This window comes from Pelophylax lessonae, assembly GCF_965119305.1.
Source record: "Pelophylax lessonae genome assembly, chromosome: 4".
Classification (NCBI taxonomy): domain Eukaryota; kingdom Metazoa; phylum Chordata; class Amphibia; order Anura; family Ranidae; genus Pelophylax; species Pelophylax lessonae.
In genome coordinates, this window is record NC_138771.1 from 592,025,830 (window position 1) to 592,038,659 (window position 12,830).

General features: G+C 46.0%; 1 protein-coding gene across 1 annotated transcript in view; it reads left to right on the forward strand.

Annotated features, from left to right (window-relative positions):
* Window positions 1–1,127: 1,127 nt before the first annotated feature.
* Window positions 1,128–12,830, forward strand: part of LOC309554073 (suppressor of SWI4 1 homolog) — a gene marked incomplete at its 3' end in the record, with an annotated part of 70,387 nt that continues 58,684 nt past the window's right edge. The window contains exons 1-3 of the mRNA XM_082255605.1: window positions 1,128–1,258; window positions 5,734–5,904; window positions 9,553–9,654. Coding sequence (XP_082111731.1) covers window positions 1,244–1,258; window positions 5,734–5,904; window positions 9,553–9,654 — 288 coding nt within the window. The 5' untranslated portion in view covers window positions 1,128–1,243. The remainder of the gene's footprint in view (window positions 1,259–5,733; window positions 5,905–9,552; window positions 9,655–12,830) is intronic.

A 12,830-nucleotide genomic window follows, 5' to 3' on the forward strand; every position in this document is an offset into this window, starting at 1 on the left:
GCTTAGATGGGGGAATCAGATGGGGGCATGGATGGGGGAATTAGATAGGATTTGAGAGTTATAGGGGAATCGGATGAGGGTGTGGATGGGGAAATCAGATGGGAGAGTGACAGGGAAATAGGATGGGGGCGTGGATTGGGGAACTGGATGGGGGTCTGGATGTGGGAATCCGATAGGTGAGTGATGGGGGAATAAGATGGGGCGTGGAAGGAGGAATAAGATTGGAGGTGGTTTGGGGAATCGGATGGGGGAATGATGGGGGAATCGAATGGGGACGTGGATGGGGGAGTGATGGGGAATCAGATGGGGGCATGGATTGAGGAATCGGGTGGGGGAGTGATGGGGGAATGGGATAGAGGAGTGATAGCGGAATTTGATGGGGAGAGATGGGGGAATCAAATGGGGAAATCGGATAGGGGAGTGATGGAGGAATCAGATGGGGGTAAAGGATGGGGTAATCAGATGTGGGCATGCTTGGGGGGAATCAGATGGTAGAGTGATAGGGGAATCGGATGAAGGCATGGATCTGGGAAATAGATTGGGGTATGGATGGGGGAGAAATTGGGGAATTGGATGGGCGAGTGATGGGGGAAACGGATGGGGGAATCGGATAGGGGAGTGATGGAAGAATTAGATGGGGGAAAAGGAAGGGGTGATCAAATGTGGGTGTGCTTGGGGGAATTGGATGGGGGAGTGATGGGCAGGATAATCGGATGGGGACATGGATAGGGCAATCGGATAGGGGTGTGGATGGGGGAATCAGATAATTTTTTGGGAATCGGATCAGTAACATATAGGCTGCATTATTCAGCACAGAACCCTTCACCATTTCCACCAAGCTGGCCTCATGATTTCTGGTTACAGAAATAAAGAAACACTCATTCTGCAAACATATTATTTTTTCTAATCTCTTTTATGAGCGATCGTTTTGTTTAAATTACAATATTAAACTAGAGAATTGTTATAGAACCGCATCTCATCACTACTTGTCCATTGATATAATTCTCATTATGTGCTGTCAGTATGATTATTCTATGTGCTGCACAGTGTGACTGTAATGTCCAGCAAACCTTCTCAGAAGTAAATTCTGTGCTTTCACACAGCCTTGGGACGCCTCTACTTCACCACCGGAACTGAATGGAGGCGGAACTGAGCGCTGCGGAGCTGCGGACTGCTTTCCGTGTAACGCCCTGGAAGCGGAAGTGTGTGCTGTTACACGTGGGCAGAAGCTGGAGCGGGTGATATGGCGAAGGAGAAGGTGAGATGTTGGGGAACGCTGGGAAGCTGTGTGTAGTGGAGGGGGTGATAAATTGGGGTCTTTGCTGTGTTTAGTGGAGGGGGACAGACAACTGTTGGGGACTCTGCTGTGTGTAGGGAAGGGGGTGTCATTAGTTGGGGTCTCTGCTCTGTGTGTAGTGGAGGGGGTGTCATTGGTTGGGGTGTCTGATGAGTATAGTGGAGGGGGTGTCATTAGTTGGGGTCTCTGCTCTGTGTGTAGTGGAGGGGGTGTCATTGGATGGGGTGTCTGCTGAGTATAGTGGAGGGGGTGTCATTGGTTGGGGTGTCTGCTGAGTGTATTGGAGGGGTGTCATCAGTTGGGTATCTGCTGTGGGAAGCAGATGGGGGGGGATTTCAGCAGCCGGTTGTACAGAGACTTGTGATTTTTTTTTTCTAACATAATAAACGTCAAACCTCCCTGCTCTGTGTAATGGTTTTCCACAGAGCAGCCCTGATTCTCCTGTTCTGGGGTCCCTCCCTGGCATTTTTGGCTCCCCTAGCTTTTCGAGTGCTCCCATAGCAAGCCACTTGCTATGGGGGTTCTGGTGCGGACTTGATCCTGAGCCACATTGTGTGCATCTATTTATGCACACAGTGCAGCTCAGCCCCGCTCTCTGCTCACATGATTTGATTTACAGAAGGAGCCAATGGCTGCTGAGCCTCCTGTGAGAAGAGTAGTGCTGCTGCAGAAGGGCACAGGACTGGATTGAGATAGGGCTCAGGTAAATGTCAGACTCCTGCAGACACATCCTTACACATAGGCTTTCTGCCCATATCTCTCTTTCTGTTAGAAAGCTGGAGAACATATGCATGGACTGCCAGCACGCACATTAGCACCTTTGCAGTTCTTTCAGAACTCTAAGCTGTCTGCTGGAATAATTGTTTCTTCATTCACAGATCTTTGTGAGTGAATGATGCAGCTGTGCAGGAAGAGCCCTGATATCAGCTGTGGGGACTGGAACTCCTGGCCGCTGTCACAGAGGAGGAGGTGCTCAATGAATGAGGGGGATGTTGGAACTTGTTACTCCCTAAATCAGGGCTTGACAAATTTGTTTGAAATCTAGGAGCCAGCTAAAAAAGTTAGGAGACAGTTTTTCATGCATGCTGAATGGCCGGCTTCTGTCGGACTTGCTGCCATACACACGGTCCCAATGGCGGCCAGTTTTTATTGAACCGGCTGATGTTGCCCAGTGTTGTAAAATTTTGTCGGACCTGTGAAAAAATCAGACCTCGTCACTTCCGGGGACAGAGCATCACAAAAACAGCTGATGGAGTCGTCCATGCTCATGCGCAGAAGACATTTCTTGAGGTTTGGCAAAATTATAACAGACAGCGGACAGCTGATTGAGAGCAGGCGGGGCTGAGGTGGGATGGAAGACACCACCGCGTCATCTGCAGAGCTGAATAGAGGAGGCGGGACGGAGGTGCGGCCGTGTAATAGATGCAGGGCTTAAGCGACTCCTTCTGTTTTATCATCTTAAGGAGAAATAATACGATAATTACTAAAGATAATAAAACAGAAGGAGTCGTTTAAGCCCTGCATTTATTACACGGCCGCACCTCCGTCCCGCCTCCTCTATTCAGCTCTGCAGATGACGCGGCAGTGTCTTCCGTCCCACCTCAGCCCGCTATGTGTTGTAATTTTACCAAACCAAGATACTGCCTTGTGCGCATGCGCACTTGAGACGCCCATCAGCTGTTTCATGACCGGAAGTGACGAGGTCCGGTTTTTTTTTTTTTCACAGGTCCGACCAAATTTTAGAACACCGGCATTCGACCTGTGTTTACTTTGTTTACTTCTGAGAGATAATAAAGGAACAATCCAACCACCATGACCACTTCAGTGATTTGAAGTGGTGATGGTGGTAGGAGTCAGACACACTGCACATGCTGGGATATTTACATTTATGTGCTGGGGGCTAGTTGCACCCCTAGCACATGTGACGTACTATAATAAACTAGGAGAAGAATAAAATTCTGCTCACCCAGCACACAAATAATCAAAACAGAAAGAAATGTATTATCACTGGGTACATACAATATACCCTATACTGCACATTCAAGTGTACTCCAAAACAATAAAAAATAGCTGCCACTATAAAAGTATTGACATCAAAAAATCAGGTGCACTCCTTAAAATATTACAATAATAAAAAATAGTATAATAATAAACTCCTCGAGTCCACTAGCGGCGCTGCATGTCTATGTTCACCATATACTGTATATAGGTAAATGCAAAAGAGAGTCCAACACCAGATGTGTAAGGGTAATCCAGATAATAGCAGTCCAGCCGACAGCCAATAGCAGTGTGACTGAACTCCTGAGGGTGATACGATGAAAAGACCTCCACCTCACCACGGTGCACACCCTGAAGGAAATGCACTTACCAGAAGTGACTGAACAACAGGCTCGTAGTGATAGAACCCTGCCAGGTCCTCCTCAACCCGAGTTCTCTTCGACTGACAAGAAGACTGGTTTGATCACTCACAGGGTGTACATGCAAAAATAAAGCGTCATAGGCACATAGCGTAACCCCGTTTACACTTTATTTCAAAAGGTAAGCATAACACCAAACTCTTAAGAATTGCACTCCCATATTAAAACTTAATCACAAACGTAATCATCATAGATGTATATCCGTTACCGTGCAGTCGTTCGTCCAGCACCGATCGTGGAAAGCCGCCGGGTACCAAGGCGGGGAACTTCCGGGTGCGGCGTCTGACGTGTGCCGGTAATTATGGAAACCACGTGCTCACGCTCTAACGCGTTTCGTCATCACAGACTTCAACTAAGGGCATGAGCACGCGGCGTACTCACTCCCCTGGCGGAGGCGTATCCAGGCTACCATCATTGAAGACACCTGAACCGTAATACACGCCCCCTCCACCCGGAAGAGACAGAGAACATATCGGAGTCTTCTTAATGGGCAACCAGAGAACATCCTCTCACAGACTATTAACCCTGTGCGGACCTCAAACGGCCAGCGCGAACCGGGTCCATTGACTCAGATCATTGAATCATCGTTCTCTCACAGTGATGGTCACACTCAAAAGACTCAATCATTTACAATAAAATATTAAGCATAAAGCTGAGTTAAAAACAAGACATATATAGCGAAATTAATCAATACACATGCCGATCGGAACATATACGATCACTCATAATGACAGTGACAATATGGATATGAACATAACCTCTATAATTCATGACACTATTAAAATCTAAAATATCTCGGTATAAAAATATGCAAATATAAAAACGGGGCATTGAAATATAGGGTAGTGCACCCAAAAGAATTTTAAAGGGACAGACACAACCTTTAAATGGCATTAAAATACATGTGACGTACTGCTTCCTGTATCTCTCCTCTCACAGGCGGAGTGCATTTGATATCACCCTGCCTGTGACCGGCTGGAGCCGGAACTACACAGGAAGCATTGGCTCCGTTCTGTCATAGCTGATAGACACCGTTCTTTCGTCTGATATCCCAAGTCTCCTGCAAGGTGTGGGATTCTCCCGCATGTGGGCGTGCCACTTGCCGGTCTTAGGAAGCCGCAGCCTGCCTGAAGGAGATTCCCGCACCTTGCAGGAGACCTGGGATGCCTGGTGACAAGATCCCCCCCCCCCCCCCCCCCGGCAGTGTAACCCAGGCGCCAGGCCGCTAATTCGAGTCGCCAATGCGACCTGGCGCCTGGGGTTTGTCGATCCCTGCCCTAAATAAAGGTGTAATATGTTCCAAAGGTGAACTTATCCTTTAGCCCCGGTTCACACTTGTGCGTGTGCGGGGTTCGCATGTAATGTCGGAGCGCACTGCTCCGACATTGCATGCGATCGGCTGTGCGGTGCGAGTTTAGCCATACACTTTGTATGGCTAAATTCGCACCGCACCCGCAGCAAACACGCACAGGGACCCTTTTTGGCAGCCGCATCAGGATCAGATCGCACAGCGGTTCACACTTGTGCGATCCGATCCTGTGCGAACTGCACGATCGCACTGCGATATGCGATCAAACTGGGGGTGTCGTTAACATTATATTGACACCCCCAGTGTATCGCATATGGCAGTGTGAACTGCCGGGGGTGCGTGTGCGATGCGGGAACAGGCTGCGGATTCGCAGCCTTCCCGCATCGCATAAATGTGAACCGAGGCTTAAAAATGATTATATGAAGACTGTTTGAAAATACGGTTTTGTATTGTCATAAAAATCTTTTTTTTTTTTTTTTATGAGAAGAATGATTGTTTCACTCAACATTTAGGATAGCAGCCATTCTGTAGAATACATCTTCCATTTCAAGAATGTTTTCATATTAGCTGATAGCATTACATGTGCATTTCTAGTGTAGAAATTTTACAGCTGATGAGATCATTGCTGTATATTCTACTGTTTAAAGGTCTTTGAGTACAACAGTTAATGGGTGTCTCATTGATCTATTCACTTTCCTTCTCTTCTTCAGTCAAAGAATCAGAAGAAGCTGCGAGCCACATCTATCCACAATGCAGAGGAAGAATATGCAAGCGTCCCTCACTCTTTTGTCTTCCATTGCGGCCAGATTGGAAAGAGCGTACAGCAGCTGATCGAGGATGTCCGACGGGCAATGGAGCCATTCACAGCCGCCTCTCTCAAGGTAACAGGCCACATAGATAAATGTGTGTGCTGATTGTTTGCTGGAGTGTCCAAAATTGGCTGCTTTGTTAGCATTTTATGATTAAAGTGAACTGTCTTTTTTTTTTGTAAGCCCGTGGTGTGTGAAACACACTCAAAAGACTTAACACCCGGTGCATAAAAAGGTGCACACACGCAAAACGTGAGACATACAAAAAAGTGCACAAGGCGTACACATAGCCCTCCTCCGAAGAGGAAGGGCCTAGACCCTGATCCCCGGGGCGCAAAGCTCCTGACGGGGAATGAGGTACTCACTTAGGTCCGCCCAGCCAAAGCCAGGCAGACCCCATTCTCCAGGGGGAATGCCGAAACAGCCCACCCCAAGTACTAGGTGGGGCTCCCCCGAAGGGAGACCCCATGAGAGAGGGCAAACTAAGCCAGAAGGCCATATCCACCCCCTCCCAAGACTTTCAGGGCAGGCCCGAGGACCTACGCCATACCAGTCGTGCAAGTGACAACCAAAAAGGGACAAACGTGGACACACAACAAAGAAAAACAGAGTGGGGAAAAGGGAAGTGGAGAAGTGCAGGGTAGTGCCAAAGTGTGAGACCTTGACAGGCCCCCCAGTCAGGAATAAAAAAATTCCTCTGGTGCTGGCCAAAAGGCCCACCCCCAAGAGGCAGGTGCTGAAAAAGTGTGATGGTGCAGTGACCAAGGTGCCGAAAAACTCAGGTGAGCTGCCCCTCACCAGTGAGAATTAAGGCACGTACACCTGATTTAACCACTTGCCTACTGTGCACTTAAACACCCTTCCCATCCAGGCCAATTTTCAGCTTTCAGCGCTGTCACACTTTGACTGACAATTGCGCGGTCATGCTACACTGTACCCATTTGAAATTTTTATCATTTTTTTCACACAAATAGAGCTTTCTTTTGGTGGTATTTAATCATCTCTGGGTTTTTTATTTTTTACAAAAAAAAAAGAATAAAGACAGAAAATTTTGGAAAAAAAAAAAAGTTTTTCTTATTTTCTGTGAGTAAATTTTGAAAATAAATTTTTCTCCTTCACTGAAGGGCGCTGATGAGGCGGCACTGATGGGCACTGATAGGCTGCACTGATGGGCACTGATGAGGTGGCACTTATGGGCACTGATGAGGTGGCACTTATGGGCACTGATGAGGTGGCACTTATGGGCACTGATGAGGAGGTACTAATATGCCGCAATGATGAGCACTGATAGGCGGCACTGAGAGGTGGCACTGCTGGGCACTGAGAGGTGGCACTGCTGGGCACTGAGAGGTGGCACTGCTGGGCACTGAGAGGTGGCACTGCTGGGCACTGAGAGGTGGCACTGCTGGGCACTGAGAGGTGGCACTGCTGGGCACTGAGAGGTGGCACTGCTGGGCACTGACGGGCGGCACTGATGAGCACTGATGGGCAGCACCATCAGTGCCCATAGTGCTGCCAGTCAGTGCTCATCAGTGCCTAGATGAGCAGGCACTGATGGGCACTGACTGGCAGCGCTATGGGCACTGATTGTGGGCATTGATGGGGGACACTGATGGCAGGCACTGTGGGCACTGATGGGGGGGTACTGTGTTTTTTACCTTTTAGTAATCAGGGCACTGGTGATCAGTGCCCTGATTACATGTCTCTTTGTCCCTGGCGCTGTGCAGCTCTCCCTCCTTCCTCACACTGCAGGCTCCGTGTGAGGAAGGAGCGCCGGCGATGAGAGATGATCTCATATGTTTACATATGAGATCATCTCTCATTGGATGATCCGATCACGTGGTGAATGGCCGCTGTGATTGGCCATTCACCACGGGAGCCAATCCCGTGTGACACGCGGCCTCCCAGTGACACGCGGGGGGCGTGTCACTGGGAGGCCGTTTAAAAACGGCCTCCCTGTCATGTGAGGAAAAGATTATCTTCTCAGAACACAGGTAGTTGCAGACAGCTTGTCTTTGGCAGGCTCTCTGCTTGCAGAATTCAATAGCTCAGTGAGAGGGATTCCCCCATCTACAAAACAAATGTTAAAAAAAAAAAAAAAATGTGACGCTATAGATTACCAATTCTGGATAGAAAACACTATATGAAAATAAAGAAAAAAATATGTGCAAAACTCAAAAAGAATATGCTTATTATTCCACCATAAACCCAAAATGCATATAATAGTGTCATATGAAAAGTATAATAAAAGAGTCTATCAAACAAAAGTCCCAAAAAAGGTGTATGCCTAGTCCACCACAGAAAGGGCATACATCAATATTGTCCCTGGGACACTCCAGATGGTCATTCCGCCAACTGTGAAAAGGCAAGAAACAATTCACCAAAACAGCACGGTGTGTGCAGGTCCACCTTACCAGATAATATAACCACCAATAAAAGGATGATCAAACATACTCTTATTGCCATCAATGCCAGGATATCCCTGGATTTTCAGAAAAGCTCCCCTGCACACCTCACTCCAAAGATGTCCACAAAAGATAAGTAGGAAAAACTCTCATAGTGTAGGAAGTAAAATTCTTCATATTTATTATAGATTTAAAACACAGAGTAAAGGGCAAGAAAAGCATTATCCTATATTACTGGAGTAGGAGCATCCGATCCCCTCCTCGGGGTGGGCAACAGCGCACTTCTGGGTCTCAGTTTGCATGATAGCGTCACCTCCATTGGCCCCGTCCAACACGTTTTGTCATAGACGTCAGGGGGAGTGGTCAGAATGCAGCATCAAGGAACAATCCTTATATAGTGACCGAAAAGGCTCCCTGCTGGCAGAATACAATAGCTCAGAGGGAGGGATTCCCCCATCCACATCAGTTGTGTGGATGGGGGAATCGGTTCCTTTTTTATTTTCGCTCCACCCTCTAGTTAAACTAAAAACAAAAAAAAAAATTGAATCGTGTACCTGCCTTACGTTTTAAAAAGCGGCATAAAAAAGCACAGCTATTGTTTAATATTTTATAGCAGGGAGAGGTACCTGTGTATAAATTAAAGTGATTTAAAAAAAAAAATTGCAATCATATTATACTCACCTCCTCTGTGCAATTGGTTTTGCACAGGGCAGCCTGGATCCTCCTCTTCTTGGGTCCCTCTTTGCTGCTCCTGGCTCCTCCCTCCTGTCGAGTGCCCCTCACAGCAAGCGGCTTGCTATGAGGGCACCCGAGCTGAGCTGCAGCTCCATGTGTCCATTCAGACACGGAGCTGCCATTCGGCTATCTCTCTCTTGATTGGCTAACTGACTTTGACAGCCACGGGAGCCAGTGGCGCCACGGCTGTGTCCCAGCCAATCAGGAAGGAGAGTCCCGGATGGCCGAGGGACTCGTGAACATCACTGGACAGAGAGGGACCTCGGGTAAGTATTAGGGGGTGCTGGCTAGGCTTCTTCACCCAGAAGGTTTTTTGTCTTAATGCAAAGAATGAATTAGGATAAAAAAAACTTCTCACTTTACAACTCCTTTAAGAAAATATGTATGACCACATATACTTATATAGTAAATTCATTACACATAGGAACAGGGCTACAATATCATGTATTAATAACACTATTTACATCAAACCAGTCTTTTACACGTATGTCAAAAAATCATTGAAAAAGACTACAGAAAGGTAAAACAAGTAATATATGGTTGTGAAGATGTAATCGCGAAACTATGAATTGTCTTCTAGGTTCGCAAGAAGAATAGCCTGAAAGACTTTGTTGCTGTGGCCGGTCCACTAGGAGTAACCCATTTCCTGATCTTCACCAAGACAGAAGCCAATGTCAACTTTGTAAGTGATGATTTTAAGATACCAGTGTTGAGAGGAGTAGAAGCTGAGGCAAATATAATTACCCATTTTTTTTTTATCCACCTTTGCATTACCCACTTTAGTACTACGCTAAAGCCAAAAGATGGCTACAGCGCAGCCATAAAGTTCCCGGAGGGTGTCCATAGACGTGCTCCCTGAACCCTGCCCTATGCGTACCCCTTGGGGTGCGCTGTGACCACTATGTCCTTTCGACACAGCTGATCACAGATCGGGGTAAAGGGCCAATCACAGCAGCCCTTTAACCAGGGGATCAGCTGTGTCCAATCACTGCTAATCGCATGTAAACAGATTTGCCAGTTATCAGGAGTCCTTTCCTTACACGCTATGTCTGTGTGAGGAAAGGAGAGCCGATAACTGGAAAGGCTGTCAGCACATCATTTACACTGATTATCAGGGCGGCTTCCTCGGTGCCCTTCAGTGCAGCCTCATCAGCACACGTTAGTGAAGAAGAAAAATTACTTATTTGCAAATTTTTATAACCGAAATTAAGAAAAAAGTTTTTGTTTTTTTTTTCTCAAAGTTTTCGGCTTTTTTAATTTAGCAAAAGAAAAAAACTCTGGTTATTTAAATACAATTATAAGAAAGCTGCAAAAAAACAAGGAGTTAAGTGAAAGCCCTGGTGTGAGGGTGGAACACAAACACCTTGTTTAAAGTGATGAAGGTCTAGAAATGATGAAGAAAAGGAATGAAAATAGTGAAATTAAGCAGAAAAAAGGAGAATGGGGAAAAGTTGAAAGAGAAAGGGAAAGTAAGAGGGCTGAAAAAAAGATGGTAGAGGGGAAAGAAGGAAAAAGAGGGAGGGAGTGAAGGAAAAGGGGGAAATAGAGAAAAGGAAGGAAAGAAGAGGGAGGAGGGGGGGAGGAAGGGAGAAAAAGGGGAAAGGGGAGGAGAGGGAAAGAAAGGAAAGCAGAGGGTTGGATGGGGAGGGAAAGGGGGAGATGGGAAGGAAAATTAGTAGAGGGCTAGTGGGATTTTAACGGTACTTAAATCAACGATGGAAAAACCACCATGTATAAAAATATATAAATTTTATTATTCCATTAAAAATTACATACAGAGAGAAGAGAAAAAGATTATTGTAAAATAAAAAATTGTACAAAATAGATTACCATCATAGTCATATCAATTACATACAGTTCTGAACATTGCGGGCAGTATCGATGTTATGCAAGCTCCGATAACCCCAAAACAGGGTACCGGGCCTTAACCCAACATGTTTCGCGGGTTTCAACACTCCGCTTCTTCAGGGGTGTAAAATTGTACACTATATTGGTTGCCTTAGAGTTCCTGTGCAATAGAAATATGTTATGAGAACATTGTAATCAACAGTTGTATGCAGAGGGGTTGTTTGCGTGCACAAACACATACAGGTCCAGGGTTCCCACCACCAAAACACATGCAGGGGTATCCACCCAGTGAACGCCTCACCCACGGATGTGGAGGGGGTCATTAGGGTAGCGTGATTTTAATAATAAAGGTTATGTGTGACAATGTCACAATACCTGTATGTGATAGTATCAATATCTGGTAGATCATAGAATGCCCATGAGGTTGTATGGCCAGACAAAGTGGCACTTCTTTCTGTTGAGCATAAAAATATTTATGTAATGCCGTAGCCAAGGGGGGGCTCTAGGCCTTTAAGGACACACAGCTCCATTAAGATTAAAGCTTACCAAACTTGAGTTGGAAGTATGCAAGTGTATCTATAAATACATCATGATGTTCCAAGTAGTTCTTTTTGGGCTCCAAGTTTGCATATAAGCAATTATGGAGGGATGTATGGGTGTTCCGGATAAAGGCTCCCTTTAAGGAGGTAAGGGGCACTTGAATGCCTGTATAGTAAAAAACAGATTGTATATAGATTAGGAGAGCATGAATCTAGGCATATGCAAATCTGTCATATCCAAAGAATGGCTCCCAGCGCTTACCTCGTGTCTGGTCTACTAGTGTATACCCCGGCATCTGCAAGGGAATTGTTTGCCCGCCACCTTATGAACATCCCCTCAACCCGGCGTGTATGCGCACCTCCGGGCGGAAGTGACGACATCGCGTCGGGTCAGGTCTCTAACGGCGCTCGCCAATGCGCAGGCGCGCGCCGTGCTGCGTAATCCACAACCGCAAGAGCAGCTGTACGCAGCCACATGATCAGACATGGGCGGGGACATTGCCCCGTAAGTCTGTCAGTCCAGAGACCACACATCCGTTGGGAGTGCTGAGTGATATCACCCCCCGCTGTTGGATAGTGGGAAGTGGAGGACAATGAATGTGCATGCCAAAGCTCCAATGCGGAAATCAGATCTTGTATAGATGGAAAATGATTCTTATGAATATTAGAAAAATACAACAATATGACAATAATATATACATATATAAACATGAAACACCAATACTAAAGAAATATTTGCAAAGATACATATATTAAAGGGTATATTGTAGGATGCTGAGATTGTTCCCAATCATAACAGCACCAACAATAACTAGTACTAGGCTTCACACAGAAAGATTTTTTTGTGTGGCCTGTCATATCAAGTTATTACAACATAGTCTAAATTTTGGCTGCTGATCTGTAATAAAGAGTAAATATTAGCAAATCCAGGGAAAATAATAAAATAAGAATATAAAGAGGAAGAGGGAAATAAACAAACACATATTGTAAAGTACAATATGTGTAAGATAAGATTGTTTAAAGTGATCCCTCGATTGAATGTGAATCGAGGGAAGCTCTCATGGTCCAAATTTGTCCCATATACATGCAGATCGTGGCTGCAATAGGCGGCCCTATGGAACCCTACACGGGGGTCCCGGATGGTATTATGCAGAGTACAAGATGTGGTGATGTGCCACCTATTCAGCCAAGAAATGGTTTATAAGTAATCATTTCGTTGATACCTGGGGGTTGTGTAGCATTCAATGTTTCAATCCAATAGCATTCTTTTTGAAGAATGCGCTTGTCCCAGTTACCCCCACGGGGATCCTGGGGAATAACTTCTAGGACAAAAAATGATACAACGGAATTATCAAATTTATGATACAGATTAATGTGTCTAGTGACACTGGTTTGATAAGTGCCTCCCTCCGAATGATAGACATGGTCCCCAATTCTTTGTCCTAGTTTGCGAATTGTCTTGCCGACATAG